Source organism: Vombatus ursinus, unplaced genomic scaffold, assembly GCF_900497805.2.
Source record: "Vombatus ursinus unplaced genomic scaffold, bare-nosed wombat genome assembly UNPS02014784.1, whole genome shotgun sequence".
Taxonomy (NCBI): domain Eukaryota; kingdom Metazoa; phylum Chordata; class Mammalia; order Diprotodontia; family Vombatidae; genus Vombatus; species Vombatus ursinus.
The window spans coordinates 10,858,064-10,880,829 of record NW_020954562.1 but is presented as its reverse complement, the minus strand read 5'-3'; the positions used below and the strand labels follow the sequence as shown (position 1 = coordinate 10,880,829).

General features: G+C 37.5%; 1 protein-coding gene across 2 annotated transcripts in view; it reads right to left on the bottom strand.

Moving 5' to 3' along the window:
• The window catches only part of DCLK2 (doublecortin like kinase 2), a 211,049-nt gene that overhangs the window by 75,356 nt on the left and 112,927 nt on the right, over nt 1-22,766 (bottom strand). For both annotated transcript variants that reach the window (XR_003569517.1, XM_027866862.1), the window contains exons 3-4: nt 2,386-2,488; nt 487-591 (exon numbers count right to left, since the gene is read on the bottom strand). Coding sequence is in view for 1 of the 2 variants with exons in the window: in XM_027866862.1 (XP_027722663.1) it covers nt 487-591; nt 2,386-2,488 (208 nt within the window). In the remaining variant the exon portion in view is untranslated. The remainder of the gene's footprint in view (nt 1-486; nt 592-2,385; nt 2,489-22,766) is intronic.

The following is a 22,766-nucleotide window of genomic DNA, read 5'->3' as shown; positions in this document are numbered from 1 at the left end:
TTGCAGGGAGTTTTGGTTTTTTAAAAATGTTAACAGATACTAGCCTTGCTAATGAGCATCACTTGTTCACTATGAGTAAAAGTTTATTCTGGGGCACTTTTTATCGGTAAATTTTTGGGTACTTCCACATCTGTTACATAGAGATGCACTTGTGAAAACTCAAAGGGAAACCCCAAGAGGTTTTCAGTGTGATGAATGAATAGTTACAAAAATCCTTTGACCATCACTGCAAATTCCAAATGTAGAACATGAACTTTCAATGTGAATATCCTAAGCTTCAAATCCTCTCTTTTATTTTCGGAAAGTGTAATATGAGGACCTGTCAAACTCATGTGAGCAAAATGCACGAATACTATTTTCTTAGGTTCTTTTCACTCACAAAGTTGAACTTTATTTCAAAGCAAGGATATCCTCCCTGTAAAAGCAGGAAAAAAACACCCAACAAATATCCAATGTTCTGAACACCCACTCCTTTTTCATTAGTACCTGAGGCAGGTGATTTGCTGCGACGTGAAGGCCCAGGACTTTTGGATCCAGATTGCTTAGTTGTACCATGGGAACGAGAATATGATGACTTCAAGACACGGCACTCTAGTGAGGAACAGATGGAGTTTTAAATATATCTGGTTTCAGAACTAGACCCAAAGCAAATCATGGACAGTGGAAATTTACTGTGCTGGAAACCTAGCTTGACATTTCCTTATTATTGTTAAGCAACATTAATAAAAAAAGCAAGTATCACAAGACTAACAACGTTAGAACCACAAATCATACTTGAATTTATCTTCCATTGGGCTGGTGCTGCTAAGTTAAGAGGTAATGTACTTTTTTGTGACCTATTCCATATTTAAAAAAAAAAATTAATCCCAGGCATGGAAAAAGTGAAATGGAAGGAGACAGAAAGATTTTGTCTAATGTTTCACCTGGTTCTACCCTTCAACAGGAAATAAATTCTTTGGCCCAACTAAAATGTTGATGAATCCCTACCTTTAGCTTCATTTAAATCTAATTCTAGTATCATCTTACTTTGGGGATCAGGGGTGGGAAACAGTCAGGAATGTTGAGAGTCACTGCAGTATAATGTAAAAAGTACTAGATTTGAAGTCAGGAAAAGCCTAGGTTCAAATCCTGATTGAAATATTTACTAGTTATGTCACTTGACCTTTCTTTGCCTCAGTTTCCCTACCTGTAAATTAAGGATAATACCACCTTAGGTTAAATGACTTGGCAAGCTCATATAGCTATTGAGGAACAGGTCCTCCATCTTCTAGTCCAATATTCTTTCCAATAAACCAGGCTACCTCCAGTGACAGATACAAGAGGAATGAAATGTTATGATGATGTTATGATGAACGAAAATGGAACTTATATCACAGGCAAAGGATTGTGAAGTAAAGTCACTATATGGAACTCAAAGGCAAAGTACCAGAAATGGAAACTCTCAGTAACTTGATGAAATTATAATTCTATTTATTTTGACATAAGTTTAAAAGGAGTATCCCCTCAAAACATGTTTTGCAGTTATCATAGATTCCTTAAAAAATATTGTGAAAATCCAAAGAGATCTCAACTGGGGGAGGGAGAGGAAGGGGCTCTCTCTCTTGACAGCCAGTACTCACTGAAGGCAAGCTGACCTTGGATAAGCCACCTCTTCCTAGCTTTTCTGGAAATTTCTATGCCCCCCATACTTTCATTTCCCATTTGTTTCTTTTGGCCCTCCCTTAGCTAGTCTCTAGCATCTCCCTGCCTATGACATCAGAGATGAGAAATCAACCAGTCACAACCTTTTTCTGGCTAAGACAGTTTCCTCATCTGTATAAAGAGGAAAATAATAACACCTCCCTGCCAGTCTTTTGTAAAGATAAAATGAGATAATATTTGTAAAGTACTTTGCAAACCTTAAAGTGCTATATGAATGCTAATTATCACTATAACTATCCTATTAATAATTATATTAATGATAATGTAATTACTAATAACATTATTTGGGGGTTTAATCTCAATGCCCAAGGCATTCCCTTATGTGAATTAAAACACACCATTATATAGACCCATTGCCTTATATACTAATGACTCATCTGATCCTTTTGTGAAATTCCCTCAAAGTGGGGGGCAGCTAGGTGGCGCAGTGGATAGAGCACCGGCCCTGAAGTCAGGAGGACCTGAGTTCAAATTCGGCCTCAGACCAAACACTTGACACGTACTAGATGTGTGACCTTGGGCAAATCACTTAACCCTGATTGCCTCACAAAAAAAAAAAAAAAAAAAAGAAATTCCCTCAAAGTGTGCTGGTATAGACTAGAACAAACTGAACCAATAATTCTCAACATAGCTTTACAGTGGTTACATTACAGGAGTTAAGAGGTTTCAGATTCAGATCCTTACCACTGTGATCCAGGACAAAGTCATCTTGGGCATAACGGAATTTTTCAGGTCCACAGGCAATAAAAACATCATCATCACCAAAAAAGTCTTGTAGGCAAGTAACCTGAAAAAACACCACCACAAACAAAAATGTAAGTACTTTTAAGTGAAAACAATATGGAAAGTAAGGGGAAAAATTGATACTTACAAGAGCAGCACAGAAGATTTAGAAATAGTACAGAAATCTCAGTATTTTACACAGAATATGTAACATTAGCATCTCACACACTTTGCTATATTGCTTTCTACTACTTTTGTTTGTTTGTTTGTTTGTTTTTGTTTTTTTGCTAGGCAATGGGGTTAAGTGAGTTGTCCAGGGTCACACAGCTAGTAAGTGTCAAGTGTCTGAGGCCGGATTTGAACTCTGGTCCTCCTGACTCCAGGGCCGATACTCTATCCACTGCACCAGCTAGCTGCCCCTTACTACTACTTTCTTAATTTGATTTCATGGAGGGATGTGCTAACCCTGCTTTTTAGGTTATCTTATAGCAAAAGTTCTGTTACTGTTGATAATGCTTTAGGGTTTTGAGTTGGGGGAGGTGAGGGGGAAATCAATGAAGCTGGAAGGGGTATTAGAAGTCATTCAGTCCAAGCTCCTCAATTTACAGATGGGGAAACTGAGATCCCAAAAGGTCAAAGTAGTTTACCCAAGGTCAACAAATAGTAAGTGTTAGAGCTAGAATTTTCATTCTGGTCCTGTGACTGACTCCAAATTTCAGCATTTTTTCTACTCCACCAAATTGTTAAGATTTAGTGAGACACATTGGGTCACAGTCTCCAGTGTCACAATAACCAAGGAAAGCAGGTGCTTTTATTATCTTTGCTTTAGAGTTTGAGGAAATGGCAACAAACAGAGATTAAGTGATTTGCCCAGAGTTAAACAGCTAGTATGTATCTGGGGGGAGATCTGAACTCAGGTCTTCTTGCAGTGCTCTACCCACCGTATCACTAGCTGCCTTTTCTTAATACAGGATCAACTTACCTTGTTTTCCAGTCAACTATCATTCTATAAGCTATGTTCAAGACTTTGTACTAAACACAAGGGGTATAATCATAAAAGTGCAACAGTTCCCCTAATTACTGAGGGGATTTAACATTTCCATAGATAAGTAAGTAAAAGATAAATGCAAAATAAATAGAGTGTTATGTGATAGGGGAGGAGCCTTAATGACTAAGGAGATGAAAGAAAACCTATTCAAAGAGACTGTCCTAGAGCTGAGCCTTAAAGGAAGTTAAGGGTTCCAGGAAGTGAAGGGGGGGAAGAGGAGGAGAGCATTCTAGGCATGGGAGACACCCTATGAAAAGACATGGAGGTGAGAAATTGAATGTCATGTAAAAGGACAGTAATAAGGCCAGTTCAGCTGAAGCATGGAGTGCATGTGAGGGGATACCATCTGTAATCAGCCTGGAAAGATAGGTTGAATCCAGATAGGGAAGGTGTGTACAGGTTATCCTGAAGACAAGTGTTCGTTTTATCCTAAAGGCAACAAACAGGTAGCCACTGAAAGCTTTTGAGCAGGGAAGGGACATAGTCAGACCTGCATGTCATGACTATTAATTTTGACAGATATATAGAGGGTGGATTGGACATGGGAGAGAAGGGATGCAGGAAGACCTAACTGGAGGCTACTTTAATAGTCAAGTTGAGTTAGGGGAGTTCTGGTACGACTGAAAGGCAATGAGGGATACTGTTCCCAGTGATGACTTTTAAGGGGCTTCTCATACTCCAGGCATCCCTGGAGTCTATTTGCATCCAGTAACCCCACAGGATTACTTGTATTTCTGATGCTTCCAAGATCACAACACTCCTTGATCACAACTACATAGTATCACCAGGAGAATAACAGTGGTAAAGAAATGGGCTTTCATGGCAGTGGACAGTTTGGAATCACTGAAAGAAAGCATCATTCAATTTCTCAAGTTTAGCCCAATATTTTCCTCCTGTTCAATTCCTGCCTCAGATGGAATTATTAAAATATTGATTGGGAATCTAATTTTTTTTCTACATGGATGTTAAAGAAACAAATCAATTTTTACCCTGTGCTTTCCTTTTTTCCTTTTCATTTCTATCTGGATCATTTAATTCTCAGTTCTGATAGTTCAAAAAAGGACAGGATTTTATTTTATTTGATCAAATAGGATTTGAATCATTAAGCAACCTTTCATGGAAAACATAAAAATCATATCACTTTGTAATGCATTTACACCCTGCATGGGATGATGCTGTTATTTTAATTATCTAACCAGGTCTTTAATTTTTTTTAAAAAAAATTATTGCAGGAAAATATTTCATATGGTACTAAATTACTAGAATAAACGATTAAGCTCCTGATTCTGCCTAGCTGACAGCATTTTATAAATCTGGGGACCACAGCAGAGTAAAGAGGTGGCTCACACTTTTACAACAATTCTATTTAGTGCTTCACGCTTTGGGTATCAAGTGCCTAATCTATCTTTTAATGATTTCACCCACCACCAGCAGTATATGTTTCTGAGTTTGGCTTACACCAAGAAGGCAGCAGGTGGCACGCTTCTCTTCAGTGAAAGAGAAAACTGCAGGCTTCAACTGTGCTAAGGTTTGCCTCAAACACTGTGTTCAATTAAGAGTTCACGTTTCTGTAGTGCTTTATAGTTTACAAGGCACTTCCCTCAAAACGACATCCTGACAGAGGTAGTTCAACAGTTATCTCTGTTCAGTCCACGAGCAAATGGAGACTCAGAGAGGTTAAAAATTTGCCTGGAGTCACACAGATAGTGAGCATCAGAGCTGGGGTTTGAGCCAAGGTCATTAGATGTAAAGTCAGGTGTTCTTTTTACTAGTTTGTGCTGTCTTATGGATCACTTCCTACCCCTACAAAGCAGGAGAGGGAATGGTAATAATAGCTTGCATTTACATAGGACTTTAAAGATTTGCAAAGCTGTTTATGTATTATCTACTTTATGACAACCCTGCCAGGTAGATACTATCTTTATAAACTTCCACACACACCTCTCTATTTTATAGATAACAATAATAATAGTCCAGATTTATATAGCGCTTATTATGTGCCAGGCACATAGTAGGCGCTACATAAATATACATATACAATCATTTTCTCATTTGATCCTCACAACAACCCTGAGAGGTAGGTGCAATTATCCTCATTTAACAAATGAGGAAACTGAGGTAGACATGTGCCCAGAGTCACACAAGTAGTATCTAAGGCAAGATTTAAATTCAGGTCTTCCTGACTCCAAACCCAGTGCTCTATCCATTGGAATACCTAGCTGCCTCTAGAAGAGACACATGCTGATAAAAAACAAACATGCATCCCATTATCTCAATTCAACAAAATATAAAATATTAGGCTATTGATAAACATCTCAAAAAGTCAAATTCTATCTGCATAAATTACCAGGGAATCACGGGTCAAAAGCAACTTCCTAGGCAAGCTCTTTCCTGATCCCCCTTCCTGTTGATGTTTTTTATTTTTTGATATTACCAGGCATATATTCTGTGTACATACTGTGGCCAGCTAGCTGAACGGGAAGCTCTTGGGGAACAGAGGCTAATCCCTCCAGTCCTTGTAACTCCATAGCTTAAGGCAGCTAGATGGCGCCATAGTGCACGGAGTGCTGGACCTGAAGTCATCTTCCTAGCTGTGCGACACTTAACTGACTGTGTGACCCTGGGCAAGTCACTTAACCTCTGTCTGCCTCAGTGTCTTCATCTGCAAAATTAGGACAATAATACCTACCTACCTAAAAGGGTTGTTTGAGGTGGCACAGTGGATAGAGCACTGGCCTTGAAGTCAGGAGGACCTGAGTTCAAATCTGACCTCAGACGCATAACACTTACTAGCTGTGTGACCCTGGGCGAGTCACTTAACCCCATTGCCTAACCAAAAAAACAAAACAAAACAAAACAAAACTGAAAGGGTCGTTTGAAGATCAAGTGAGATAATATTTGTAAAGCACTTAGCACAATGCCTGGCACACAATAGGCAGTATATAAATACTAGTTGACACTGCTTGACAAGAATGATACCACTAGCCTAAGCTGACTCAATCACATAAAATGTGCAAATCATTTTGGAGGTCTCTTTTGAATGTTAGCATTCAGAAGCTGCAAAATATTGGCCTAAAGAGGTATTTTCCCAGTTGGCACCCTCTCAAAGAGACTTCTTTGGTTAGGAAGTCTGCTTAATGGCATCCCCGTTTCTCCTCTGTAAAAGGAGGTGGGGGGGGGGAATTTCCAGCCATTTATCTGCTAGAACTCCCCAGTCAGTAGCCCATCTCAGGTGCATGTTCTTCTGTTCCTCTGGATAGCTCTTAGCTTTAATCATTCCAGGACAGCATTAAATAATCACTAACAATAATGCTGATCGCAGAAGCTGAGATCTGGAATACCCCAGCTTTGGCCGGGCACCAAAGTGCTAAGCAATTCAATGAATACACATTCAGTAATGGCTATGGCAGCATGGAAATCAGCCTTGGTAATTAAAAAATTAAATAAATAAAGACAACAGGACGAATTCACCATCATTGGCCGTCTGGTGGGTGGTGGTCTCTGACTGCATCCCATCTCTAGGATAGCATAAGGGGTTTCTGGCACTGCCTAAAATGGCAGCACCATCTCCAATCAGAGAAAGCATTAGTTATGGAAAGAACAGAAGAAAGCATCCGTCCCCTATAGGGCTTTTGAAAGCTCAGAGAAAATGAAAACATTATGAGCAGAAACTCATCAAATATTACATATATTTGCAGCTGAGCAGGCAGTTAAAAGATTGGATGACGGCAGATGGTAAGAACAGGTTTCATTATATAAACAATGAGTAAACAAGGGATAAAATTGGAGCAGTTTTTTCTTCTCCATCACCATTGGTATATAATTCCAAGTCCATTGTCATTTCTTCCCCACAATGAAAGCATGTAGAATGTTTGACTCATAGTCATTGCTGTATTTCTCTGACGTGTAACTTGAATACATTCTACAAAAGGAACACCAGGTGGCATACGTCAGTGAGTCTTAATGTTATAGCTAAGGATTCACCAATGGCTAAGGTCCACATCATGGAAAAATTATCAGCAAGTTCACAGAAAAGGGTTTGTTTATACTTCTATGCTGCTTTAAGAAAAATCTTTTGCCTGGATTGTCAGAACAGAAAAATTGCTAAATGGATACTATATGATTCTGTAATGCACAACTTGCGTGACATTGCAAACACTTTGATTCACTCAAAACTCCAGCTGTGGAAAAATATCTATCTTAAAATCAAGCAATGATCAGACGTGACAACTGAGATTCCAAAAATCTTCATGCATGGAATTTCTTAGTTGTTTGCTGAAGATATTAGATGGTCTTTAGCACAATGCTTATATGCACATGCATGCAAGACATATGCATACAGACCAAACAAATGTAGGCATTATGAAGATCGTGAATGAGGAACAAGCATTAGAAAATTAATTATGGTCCTTTGATACCAACCAAAAACACGTATTTAATTATTATTTTCTCAGAGACTGTTACATTGTAGTAAGATACATTAATGACCAAGAGGCATGTGTGGATATAGTGCCTGACCTAAAGCCAGAAAGTTACAGGTTCAAATCAAGCTTCCAACTATCAGTGTAATGATGAGCAATCATTTAACTTTGCTGAGCCTTAATTCTCAATCTATAAAATAGGGAACACATCTGCAGTAACTGCCTGACAAAGCTTTGAAGTGCAGAATAATTTAAAGTCCTCTATAAGTCCCAGGAACTATTATTATTATAATTACAGCTGAGTTTCACAAATGGGATTGTACATTCTGGCATTTCATAGAAGGCACCTCTCAGAGAAGGAGTGGGATGTCACGGAAAGAGCTTTGGATTTGGAGTCAGAGGAGGAAAGGATGTGAAATCAAATCTTTGCTTCACCACTTCCTACCTGTGTAATCTTGGGCAAATCATTTCAATTCTCTGGCCTCAGTTTTCTCTTCAGTAAAAATGAGGCAGCTGGACTTTAATATCCTTTCCAGCTTAAAATCTATGATCTCTGAATATTTTCTAAATGACAGATCTGAAGCAAATCTCAGGGTTGGACTTAAGATAAAAATCTCTGTAACTGAAATACAAACAGGCCCTCCATTCATTTGCTAATGTGTTCCTGTTTATAAACATCAATCTTTATCCAAGACATATATATGTATATATATACAGCACCTCTGAAATCAAGACTTGGCTTTTCATTAATCAAAATGACTAAGAATTAAAACAATACAGGGATAATATTAACAATAGCTAAATGAATAATGCTGACGTTAACCAGATAAACCCACTTGAAACACAGAAGACATTACCATGTCAAAATAAGTACCAAGGATCACTCTTTAGTCTATGGAAAGCATAACTGAGTGTTCTGCTGTTATACAAGTTTTAAAATATCCTGTGCTAACTAATGTTTATTAATTTGAAGGGAATTTTCACCAAACACTACACAATACAGTGAAAGTACATTGTGTGATTTACCATTTCAATGATATTTATAATGGAGTTTTGAATTAGAGAGGTAATGACTGGTGGTTCATGTTTATCATTTTAAGAGTTTTCCATTCAATGTATTTACTCTTTACCATGTACTATTTTTAGTGCGGAGGGGAGGTGAGGGGAAGGAGGAACAATTTCTCTCCATCATGAAGTTTAAGAAGTTGAACAGGGCAGCTAGATGGCACAGTGGATAGAGCATCAGCCCTGGAGTCAGGAGGACCTGAGTTCGAATCTGGCCTCAGACACATAACACTTGCTAGCTATGTGACTCTAAGCAAGTCACTTAACCCCAATTACCTCATCCCACCAAAAAAAAGTTGAACAGAAGTTTAGAGAATCTGGAAGAATAGATGGTACACATGAAGCAACATTTTTATATATTAGCATCTCTTCTATTGTTCAGTTATTTTTCAGTCATGTCCAACTCTTCATGCCCATTTGGTTTTTGTTTTGTTTTGTTTTTGCAAAGATACTGAAGTGGTTTGCCATTTCCTTCTGCAGTTCATTTTACAGATGTGGAAATGGAGGCAGACAGGGTTAAGTGACTTGCCCAGGGTCACACAGATAGTAAGTGTCTGAGGCCAGATTTGAACTCAGGAAGAGGAATCTCCCTGACTCCGGGCCTAGGCTGCCCTATAATAGCTTCTACTCGTCCCCAAATGAATGCTTGCTATAAGAAGTTTGGAATATTTCAGAGAAAGGAAAAATGTCTTAGAAAATTAACAAACAAGAGGAAAGCCTAGAACTATTGAATGTTTCTTCTACCAGAAAATGATGATGATACCAATACTAGCTAGTATTTATATAGAGCTTTAAGGCTTGCAAAGCACTTTACAAATATCTCATTTTTTATCCTCATGAAGAGAGATGTACTCTTGTTTAATGCTCTGAAGTTTGCAAAGTAATTTCTATATTATCTTCTATATTATTATTCCACATTCCAAATAATTTATATTTCCATATTATGCTTCTACATATTCTCACATTTGAGCCTCATACAAGCGGCGGGGTAGGTGCTAAAAGCCTTATTCATTATTACTTTTCTCATTTTAAAGATGAAATAGTTTCAAGAGGTTAATAGACTCTCTCTGGGTCACAAAGAGAGAGGAAGTTTCAGGGGTGACATTTGAACTCAGGTCTTTCTGAGATCACTCAGAGTGATTATGAAAACTATTGTTCATAGTTAACTGTTATCAGATCTCATAAAGACACATCTTGGGACAGCTAAGTGGCACAGGGGCCAGCTAAGTGGTGCACTGGATAGAGCACCGGCCCTGGAGTCAGAAGGACTTGAGTTCAAATCTGTCCTCAGACACATAACACTCACTAGCTGTGTGACTCTGGGCAAATCACTTAACCTCAACTGACTCATCAAAAAAAAAAAAAAAGACTTCTCATTTGTTAAAACAACCTTTGTCTTTGTTAAAACTTCTAATACTTGTAGTAACTCAGTGAAACCGGAAAATAGCATACATAGAACTTGTAAGACCAAGCCCCTCTGAGCATTCCAACTTTTAATTGCTCTTTCCACTGATTAAAATGGAAAGCACTGTTAGGATCTCATTAAGTATTGTTAATAGTACCAGAGGAAAAACCTTAAACAAATTAAGCAGGGAAACTGGGAATTTCACTGTGAAGATAGTCGTCTTCTTAGGGGAAAGAGATAAAATTTGCTAAATGGGATTCTAGATAAAGTTCAGACATTTTTCTGTTTCAAATATATGAGCACTTTGAGACAGTCCTATTTTGTTGCTATTATTAGCAACAATGTTAGCAACAATGCAATCTTAACCTACTATTTAGGTAATCTATTTTTTTTTTAAACTAAGAAATGAATAAAAGAAGGCTTTAAAACCTAAGATAAGGAAGGTTTTCTTATGCAGTGAAATTTGCTTCAGCAGAAAAAAAAATTATAATGGGCACCATCTCACAACTATCCCTAAGGAAGGCTGTGGTTTGGTTTTTTTTTTTTTTTGGTTTTTTGGTTTGGGGGTTTTTTTTGGTTAGGAAAAAAAATTTGTGCTAGCACAATTTTCATCCCTCTCAAGGATTTAACTTACAACTCGTTTCAAGTGAAAAAGATTTACATTAAAAGAAACTTTTCAAAAGCCTTCTCAGCAGTTTTTCACACCACACACACACACACACACACACCCCAGAATGCTATGAGGCTCAGAAATGAAATACATAACGAAGAGGAAAATCTACGCTCTAGCTAAAACAAACAGTGGGATGTAATCCAGCCATATGCAATTAAGCAATCTCATTTTTATGGAACATATCTAAACCTTTCAATAGAAGGAGCACCATTTAAAGATAGTAACTTTTCAGTAGACAAATTAATTAGATCAAAGAGAATATGTACCAACTATAATTTCATCGGTCAAATCCAATTCAACAGAATGCCCATATGGGGTTGGGATCTGGGCCCCAGAGAAAGGAAAAACCTTGGACTTTCCCACTTGGCCAAATCTCTGGCCTTTCCCCTGAGGCTATAATCCCATCAACTGGCCTTTCCTTGTGGCTACACCTAATCTCCCCTCCATTGTCTTACCTCTCTATGGCCCCTGGCCATTTCCCACCCTTAATCCTAGGTAGGCTCCATTCTCCCTTGGCCAAGAGGTCCAGGTCCCAGGAGTTCTGTTCATCCCAGTTTACTGGCCACTGCTAGATCCCTCCCACAGTCTTTCTGTATATAAGGTCCATCTTGTCTCCATTAAGATGCTTGGATTCTTATAATCTAGCCACAGCTCAGATTCCTAAAATCTAGCCAATAGCTTACTAATGTTCAGGCTCCTTAAGAGTCTGCGCAATATGACTGATGTTCTAATAAATCTTGTCTTTGGCTGAAAGGCGGCTTGGGTCGAATTCTTTCGGGCAGGACCTGCGTGTTGTGATATTGGGGTCCCAGCACCCCTGAACCCCTAAACAGCATCAGCTCCATACACAGATCATATATTGAGAGCAGCTAGGCTGTGGTATGGATGGAGCATTGGAATTACAGTCAAGTTGACCAGAGTTCCAATCTGGTCTTGGACACTTTTTAGTTGAGCGACCCTGGGCAAGTCACCTAACTCATGTCTGTGTCAGTTTCCTCATCGGTAAAAAGGGGATACCAATAGCACCAATCATCCATTGTGGTTATGTGAATTAAGTAAAAATATTTGTAAAACGCTTTGCAAACCTCAAAGTACTATACAAATGCTAGCTATTTGTCATCATTATTATTATTATCATAATAAATGCCAGGGTATGATTAAATATCATTCAAGAGTTGCTATGACACTCACTTCTCTTTTTTTCAAAGCTACTTAAGAAGTATGTGAATCTTCATTTCCAAATAAGTAATTAAAAGACATCGACACAGTAATTTACTACAAAATTTCCCCAGATATTTTCACAGTAAAATTGAATGGGTTGTATGTGTCTGTGCAGCATGCACATGCTTACAAAAATACATATTTGGAAAAGAAATCTAGGGAAAGAATGATGAGAACCCATGTCTGACCCACTATCACCATTTGCAACTTGGATTCCTCAAACCCTTTTACTAAAAAGGAACTCACTAAGAGTTAGTTACTCACAAGTTAATGGAGCAATATTGTAGGGATGATCACCTGTGAGTTAACTACTCTGATGAGGCCGATGATCCAAGACAATTACAAAAAACCCATGGTGAGGATCCACCTCAGATCTAAACAACTGGAGAAATATCAAATGTTCAAGGAAGGGCTGAGTCAATATAATTAGAATGACAATCTACCTAAATTAATTTACTTATTCAGTGCCATACCAATCAAATTACCAAAAAATTATTTTAAAGAGCCAGAAAACATAATAGCAAATTCATCTAGAAGAACAAAAGGTCAAGAATATCAAGAGAGTCAATGAAAAAATATGTGAAAGAAGGTGGCTTAGCAGAACCAGATCTTAAACTGTATATTACAAACATTAATCATCAAAATAATCTAGTACTGGCTAAGAAATAGAGAGGTGGATCAGTGGAATAGATTAGGTACACAATACATAGTTGTAAATGACCATAGTAATGTAATGTTTGATAAACCCAAAGATCTAAGCTTTAGGGACAAGAACACACTATTTGTCAAAAATTGCTGGGGAAAACTGAAAAGCAGTTTGGCAGAAAGTAGGTATAAACCAACATCTCACACCATATACCAAGGTAAGGTCAAAATGAATACATGATTTAGACATAAAGAGTGATATCATAAGCAAAATAAGGGAGCATGGATTATTTTACTGTAAGAGCTATGGATAAATGAAGAATTTATGACCAAACAAGAGATAACATTATGGAATATAAAACGGATAATTTTGATTACATCAAATTAAAAAGGTTTTGCATAAACAAAAGCAATAAAGCCACGATTAGAAGGAAAGCAGAAAACTGGGGGAAATTTTTTACAGGAAGTTTAAAGGCCTAATTTCTCAAATATATACAGAGAACTGAGTCAAATTTATAAGAATACAAGTCATTCCCTCATTGATAAATGGTCAAAGGATACAGACAGGCAATTCTCAGAAAAGAAATCAAAGCTATCTACAGTCATATAAAAAAAATGCTCTAAATCACTACTGATCAGAGAAATGCAAATCATGATATCTCTGAGGTATCACCTCTCACTTATCTGGTTGGCTAATATGACAGAAAGGTAAAATGACATATTGGAGGGATGTGGAAAATTTGGGACACTAATGCACTATTGGTAGAATTGTGAACTGATCCAACTATTCTGGAAAGCAATTTGGAACTATGCCCAAAGAACTATAAAATTTTGCATACCCTCTGACCCAGTATTACCACTACCACTACTAAAGAGATAAAAAAAACAAAAAGGGAAAGGACTTATATGTACAAAAATATTTACAGCAGCAATTTTTGTGGTGGCAAAGAACTGGAAATTGAGGGGATGCCCATTACTTGGGGAATGGCTGAAAAAGTTGTGGTACATGATTGTGATGGAATGCTATAAGAAATGGCAAGCCAGATGCTTTCTGAAAAACCTGGAAAGACTTATATGAACTGATACAAAGTGGAATGAGCAATACCAGGAGAACACTATACACAGTAACATGATAAGCTGTGAATGACTAAACTAATCTCAGCAATTGAATGATCCAAGACAATTCCAAAGGACTTATGATGAAAAATGCTATCCACCTCCAGAGAAAGAATTGATGGAGTCTGAATGCAGATCAAAGCATTATTTAAAAAAATAAATTTATTTTTCTTATTTTTTTTTTTGGTCAACATGGCTAATGTGGAAAGGTTTTTCATGACTTAATATGTACAATCTGCATCAAATTTCCTGCCTTCTTAAGGAGTGGGAAGGAAGAGAGAGGGAGAGAATTGGCAACTCAAATTTTTTTTAAAAAGACTTAAAATTGTTTTTACATGTAATTGGGAAAAAATTATATATAAAATTTAGGAAAAATGTTAACAAACAAACAAAAAATGCTATTTATCTCCAGAGAGAGAGAATTGATGAACTCTGAGTGCAGACGGAACTAGATTTTTTTTTTACTTTCTTTATTGTTGTTTTATTTTGTTTGTGTTTTCTTTTGAAACATGGCTACTATAAAAATATTTTACATTGATGGGGTTGGGGTATGACCTCATATGTATAATCAAAATCAAATTGCTTTTGCCTTCTCAAGGAGGGAGAGAAAATTTTGAACTTAAAATTTCAAAAAAGGATTATTAAAAAAGTTATTTACATGCAATTGGGAAATATTTAACAAAATAAATAATTTTTAAAAAATAAAGTAAATTGGATTCTAAAGCCCTTACTAATTCTCCTTTTCACAGCCTCTTAAGGATCTGAAAAAGTGACTCAGAATGAAACACTCCTTTAGGCCAAGCTGTTTTGGAGTGAGAAAGATTGTTTTAAGCGGCCATATAGTTGAATTTATAGTTTTCATTTTCTTCAAAATTTGGGTTTAGGGGTTAGGCATATAGGGAAGAAGGAACAGGTTCATTGCTTGGTCTCCTAAGGAGATCATCTGGGTTACATAAGGAACATCTGAGCACAACTGCTATATTTATGAAGCTACTTCTTTTGCTGGTGTTCATATATTATAAGGATCAAGCAAGCAAACATTCATTAAACACCTACTATGTGCCAGGCACTTTGCCAGATGGTAGAGGTACAATGAAAATCTATCTCTGTTCTCAAGGAGTTTACATTCTAATGGAGTGACAGTACGTAACATATAACTATGTACAAAGTAATTTGGGAAGAGGATAATGTCAAGAAAGGTCTTATGAAAAAGGTAGCACTTGTAAGTTTTGAAAGAAGGCAAGTATTCCAAGAGGCAGAGGTAAGAAAGGGACACTATTCCAGGCATGGGAGGGAGCCATTCACATGCAACTGAGACAAAATAGAGCATCATAAGTGAGGAAAAACAAATTGGCCAGTAGGACTGGATGATGTAGTTTGTGTATGGGAGTGATATGTAAGAAGGCTGGAAAAGTAGGGTGTGGTAAGGTTGTAAAGAGAATTAAATGCTAACCATAGGAGTTTATGGTTGTTCTCAGAAGAGGGAGTCACTGGAGTTTATGGAATAAGGGGGTGACATGGTTAGACTTGTACTTTAGAAAAATCACTTTGGTAGACGTGGGAGATAAATGGGAATGCAGAACTTCAGGCACAGAGTTTAATTAGAGGGGTACTGCAATCAGGTGAGAATTGATGAAGTTCTGACCTATGGTGATGTCTGTATGAGCAGAGAAAAGGGGAGGGAAGGAGGGATGTTATGGAGATAGAAAAAACAAGATTTAATGATTCTTTAGATATGTGGGATAATAATGAGAAAATAAAGATGACACCAAGGTTTCAAAAACCTAAAGGGGAGGATGGTGGTGACCTAAATAATAATCAAAGAGAGGTAAGACAATGAGTCCTATTATGAACATGCTCAATTTCACATACTTATGGGTCATCCATTTTGAAAAATATAATACGCAGTAGATAAGTGAGACTAGAGATTTAAAAAAAAAAAGAAACCAGAGTTGGATACATACATGTGTGATTCATCTGCATAGAGATAAGTAAGCCCATGGGAAATGATGAGGTCATCAAGAGAAAGGGTTTAAAGGGGAAATAAAAGAGCACAGGACATAGTAGCCTTGAGGTTAAACCACAATTAATACTCAAACTATGGTTGATGATTCAGCAAAGGAGACAGAGTAGAAGCGGTCAGATGCATAGGAGGAGAACAGAGAGAATAGTGTCTGAAGACTCCACCTAAAAAAGATGAGTATCCAGGAGAAGGCAGTGGTCAAAAAGAAGAATCGAGAAAAGACACTCGACTTAACAATGAAGAGAGCACTGATAAATTGAGGGATCAGTTTTACTTGAGTCATAAGGTCAGAAGCCATACTGTGAAAGGTTAGAGAAATGGAGGCAACAACTTTAAACAGTCTCTTTTTGGGTGTGGGGTGGGTTGGCTAAGATTGCCTGGGCAATTGGCTAGGGCAGCTAGGTGGCACAGTGGATAGACAGAGTGCATGGAGTCAAGAGGACCTGAGTTCAAATTTGGCCTCAGACACTTCCTAGTTGTGTGAACCTGAGCAAGTCACTTTACCCTGTTTGCCTTAGTTTCCTTATCTGTAAAATGATTTAGCAGAGAAAATGGCAAACTACCCCAGTAGGTCTGCCAAGAAAACCCCAAATGTGGTCACAAAGAGTTAGACTCGACTTAACAACAATAAAAACACACAATAGATACTCCTTAGACATTAGTGGGTTGAATTTTCTAAATTTAAGTCTAACTAATTTCTTTTATTTTTCCTTCACCTAAATTCCTCCCAATATCCATAGTCCTTCCCCAAGAGTCTTCCCATACAATACTTTTTTTAAAAGAAAAAAGAAGAGAATAACACAGCAAAACTAAACAATACATTGAAAAGGTCTTCTGAAAATTTATGCATTGATCCACCCTCAGGACCTCCTACCTCAGCAAAGGAGTGGAGGGCAGGAGGGAAAGTGTCTTCTATCTCTTTGAAGACAGGTTTGGATTTTCTTCTGTTTTGTTTATAATTCTGCAACATTCACTGAATTGTTTTGAAGTGGTTGTTCTTTCTGTTTGAAATCTTGTAATTGCATGTAATGTTTTCTTGGTTCAATTTACTTTGCTCTGTATCAGTTTATGTTAAGTCTTTGGGTAGATTAATTTTTATTCCTGAATAAGTTTAAGAATTTTTACTAAAAGCTACTTCTTAATGGACTATTAAGGTGAAGGCATATAATTTATAGTTACCATTTTGGGCATTATAAGGAAAGTAGTTGATGAAATGGGCCCATAAAACCATGGAAGGTAAAGATATTCAGTTGCCTTTTAATTTGCAATTGATGTCTAAATTCATTTCTACTACAAAAGACAGGCTGGATTAAAAGAGAGTCTCTTGAGGTTCATTTCAATCCTACTATTATCTTTTTACTGGAATTCTCAGAGAGCTGATAAAAAATTCAAATCAGACAATATTGAGTCACAACCAGTAATGCTGTCATCTATACAGTGGCCTACCAATTCCTTTAAACAGAACAAGGATCAGAACTCAGATCCATCAAAAGATTCACCCTCCTCTTAAGAAAGAATTTTCTCCAATAAAAAAAAAATCAGAATGGTGGATAACAGCTTTCTGCCATGTGGAATACTAGTCTTCTTTTCCAAATCAATTTTTTAAACTTTTTAGATTTAGATCTTACTAACACATGCACACATATATACACACATACATACAAACATACATACAGCACACTTTGTTTATGGAAAACTGGGATATAATGAGGAGTGGGCTGTTGTCTGAAGCACGCACACACACACACACACACACACACACGAGTGCACTCGAATAAAAAGATTATTCCAGAAATATTTCCTGCTGTAATTGAATGCCATCATTAGTAGGGGTTAGCAAAAAAAAAAAAAAAAAGAAAAAGAAAATGAAAAGAAAAGAAAAGAAAGAGCAAAGAGTTATTAATGAAAAAGAATCCATCAGTCTTTTATACTGACTTCTCCAACATGCTGTAGGAAACTCATCATTGGGATAACTTCATTATCTTGAAAGATCTCATCAGCCCTAGTACTCTACCCGGGCCATGAATTCCAAATATCCATTTCAGATCAGAGCTCAGCTCAAGACGTCTCCACACCTGGCTATACCTACTTGGCATCTTCTCTGCCTAACTTCTTCACCATGCCCCCAGCTTCCAGTACCTTCCCCACCCTCTCCTTTTTAGCTTCCATTTCTGTACTGTCTTCCCCTATTAGACTGTTAGGTCCTTGAGGTCATGGACAGTGTTTTTTTTCCCATTTGTGTCCTCAGCCCTTAGCACCATGTAGATGTTTAATAAATGTTTATTGACTATACTTGAAAAAAAAAACCTTCTTTTGTGATACTTATCATCATTTTTCTAAGGTTATTATAAATAACAAAATACTGAAAAGACTACATTTCATTTTTAAAAAATCCTAAACTTAAAACCCCAAATAAGATAAACATTTGCATATAATACAAAGCAAAAAAGAAAAAAAGATATGCAGATGAAGTGTACTATGAATGACTTGCTCTGAAAACATGAAACAAATTTAATATTATCTCCAAAGCTGTCCTGCTTCTGTTTCCTAATGACCTTTGCTTTGTTCTTTTCTGTGCATTTTTAAATGCGGCAATGACTAACTTTAAAAAAAACAACAGCAATCCCACTAGGCTCCCTTCTTCACTGTCATCTTCCTATCAAGAAAAATTGAAAAAAAAAATCCTGGTATCAAATAGAACTGCATTTTGTTTCAAAGCCCCTGTCATGTTCAGATAGGGATAAGACTAAATAACCTTAAGATTCTTCTTGACTTTAGGATTCTGTGATTCTGCCTCAGTTAGTGCTTTTTGTTTGATTTCATTAAGGAGGATGGTGATGAGGGAAAAAAGGTTCAGAGATTCAAAGAAGAAAATATTTAAGACAATCACTTCAATAGAAAAGGGGACATTTTAATTCCACACACATACAAAATTAAGGACACAGTGAGCTTCTTGGAAAATTAGCTGCCTATAGTCCTGGGGAGGAAAAAGGAAAACTTTCAGTTTTTTCATAAAAAAGCTATTCTGACACCTGTTTCAATGATTTTGTAAAAGAGTGACTAAAAAATCCTGACTCTCACACAATAACTTCACTAGAGCCAAATTTCAAGAGATACAGGCTCTTGTGAGAAAGGATGATTGAATTTCTCTCAATTTCTCCTGCTATGCTTGAAGATTTCTTCACAATATTGTTGTATTCTTTAATAGATAAATAGACAGACAGCTTCTCCTCGATAGGAAAGTCCCTTCATAAAACTCAGGGCCTACATCTGGGATTAGAGTTCAAGAAAACCTTGGAAAACAAAGAGCTCTGTAGATACTGTGCCTGAGCCCAAGTTCCCTTTCCTTACCCTCCCTTCACAGTGAAATTAGCATAAATTTCTGGCTTTGTTCCTCGTCAACTCCAGCAGCCCTACAGTGAGGGGTTGGTTACTACAGTCTACTGGAGGAGGACACAGAATATCAATGATTTTCAGCTCCTGTAAACTATTCATTGAAAGGCTCCCAGGCCAGCAGTTGCCATGGAAACAGAACTGAAGCTAAAAGGACACAGGACTTACAGTAAGAGCTTCTCAATAGATTCCCAACACTCAGTTCCTTCCATTATGGGGCACAAATGACACTTCCCTCCCCCATTTCCAACTCCCCACTCCAGAGCTGGAACCAGGGATTACAGCAGCTCACAAGTAACCCTATGGTGGTGGGCACATCCTTCCTCTACTTCACAGGCAAGGAATTTGAGGCACATTAAAGACTTGATGGTTTAAGCAACTGAAACCAAGCTTTTCAAGTCTATTGCTCTTTTTTTACTCTTTCTCCTTTAGGATGCTGCCAGAAATATGAGGCTTTGTTCAAGGGCACCAAAATGTTCATGTCCTAGTGAGCACAGGGCTATGTGCCTCTCACCTCTTGCCAGCAGCCACACCTAAAGCAATTGCCACTTCCTCTCTGCCTCTCCCTTGGGTCTCTGGGACAAATGTAATCTTCTCAAAAGCACCAATCTTTTGTCTCTTCCTGTATCCACTGCACAGCAGCCAGCACTCAGTAGGTAATTAACGAATGCCTGTGGGTCCATGCTTTTCTCCCCAATATCTCTTAGTGTAAAGAGAAATTTTTGAAATGCAATGATAAAATATCAACACATTTTGTTTTACCAATATTTTCTCTTATTTTTAAATTTTCTCCTTTTAATGAAACAGTTATTAAAATAATTTTTTCAACATAACAAAGAATAAGAAGGTTTTATAAAATGGCCTGGTATACACTCTCGTGTGCACCTCCTTGAGGTCGGAAACTAAATGTCCTTTATCTTTGTATCTCTAGCACCTAGCTAGGTATTTGCTAAAACATAATTAAAGTAAAACAAAACAGATGCTTTATGAACAGAAGTATTGGAAGAAACAAACATTGCTTCAACTAAAAAACTACCTTTTGGTGCAGTCATGGAATCACTGCATTGAAAATGTAGCAAAACTGAAAATCCAGGGATTATTCATTCACAAAGACATTATCTATTTTTAACTCCAATCAGCTTTATGAACCACCATGTACTAGTGTACTTTTTGCAGGGATGCAGATGGGTATAGAGTTAATTCAGCTCTCCATAGACTAACAACACAGGTGCTTAATAAATTCTAGTTGGCTAAGTGACACACCCTTGCTTTGGACTCAGAGGAATCTCCACACATGCCATTGTTTAAATACTATTTTTTCATACGCCTAAAGACTTCAATTATAATGTGATGGATCAAATGACTTTCTAAAAAAAGCCTAGGCACTGTTTTGCACTAGGAACAAAAATTCCTAGTCATAATTCTGTCTTAGTACAAATCTGTAAGAGTTGTAAGGGGAAGGGGGCAGAGAGAGGAAACATATTAGGATTTTTTCTACAAATTTAATTACTTTTAAAAATTTCCTTGTATAAACCGAGAGAAAGAGAGAGAGAGAAAGAGGTGGGATATGTAATGCAGTAAGATCCTTCAGTGGCATGGTATTATTTTGAGTTGACATCAGTGTAAAAGTGAAGGCACCTACTTAAAAATGAAGGCTCAAAGCCTCAGAGGAATCTACTAAGGGTACAGTTTTCAAATCTTAACAGGTCTGCAAAAAAGCCTTGTTCCAGGTCTTCTCCCCACCCCAAAAGAAACAATCTGTGTTCAAGTCAGTCATTCTAAAATGAAGTCAGACCTTGGGGCTTGAGTTTATTAATTATCCTATCAATAAGGGCTAAATATCCTTCCTCTCACAGAGGATCTGGTTCAGCCAAATATGTGCTCTTCTCCTCAACAAGACACTACCCTCATGTTTTTACAACAGAGACACCTTAAGGACAGGCTGAAACATAATTGGTCATGCTGCATTGTGGAACCACCAGCAAACCCCTGGAACACCTCTGTACCATTTTATGAGACATCCATATTCCAGATGACCTTTGAATCACAATTAAGGAAATGTCCTTCATGGTTTCCATACAGCCAGGTGCTACAGCAACCCACTGAGCAAACAAATTCACAGGAACTTATATCTAGAACTGGGAGGTTTCTCAGGCAGGGGAATGATTGCCAACTGCCAAATTTTCATCCTGGAGCTTTTACACTTTGGAAATCCACAGGGTTTAGTCAGGGTTTGATTTATTGTTTTGTTGATTTCTACTTTTAATAAATTGATGGAGAATGGAGAATAAATAATATGGATTAAACTTAGTGTGCCATGGGTAAACCCACTTTTTGGCAAGCACATCTCTTCTTCAGAGGCCATCTAAACCAATCCCATCATTTTACAAAGGAGGAAAGTTAACCTAGGGTGTTTAAGTGACTTGTCCAAGGTCAAACAAGTATTGAGAAAGATGGGATTTGAACCCATGTCCATTGACTTCATGATGCAGTTCTTCACTTTGATAGGGGTGGAAACAAACTCCCAAAAGAAAAGCCTGGATGCCCAAGATTCCAAAGAACTGGATGTGTAGGTGGGAAATGGGGGCATTTTTAAGAAAGCTTTTAGACTTAGGGACCCCTCATCAGCCTTCAATGATGATCCTTTGTGATCCAGAAAGGAATAAAACCGCCATTTAGTGTAGGAATTCTTAACCTTTTTTGTCATTAACATCTCCTTTCCCTTGGCAGTCTGATTTAGAACCTCTTCTCGGAATGTTTTTAAATGCAAAAAATAAAATAAAATAAAATGCTAAGGACTACAAAATAAACTAATTATATTGAAATAAAGATGTAACTTTTTTTTTCCCATCCAAATTCATGACTCCTCTGAAATCTAGCCACGGATCCCTTTGAGCATCCAACAATCTCTGATTTACTTGTCTTCAGTGTTCAACACAACTACTTTTCTCAGACACTGAGATGGCTCATCTTGTAACTGATTCCTGATCATTACTGTCTAGAACATTCTTGTGCTATTTAAAGCCTAGCAGAACCTGGTCCCTTCCTAGCTTTCCAGGCTTTTTACACCTTATTCCTCTCCACATACTTTAGGATCCAGTTACACTGACCTCCTTGCTATCCCCCACAAAAGCTATTTCACCTTCCCATTCTGCATTTGTTGTTGGCTGTCTCCTCTGCCTGGAACGCTCTCCCTCCTCCACTCCTAGATGCCCTGGCCTACTTCATATGCCAACTAAAATCTCATTTTCTACAAGAAGTCTTTTTTGGTCCTCCTAAACGCTAGTGCCTTCCCTTTGTGATCATCTCCAATTTATCCTAGTATATCTTGT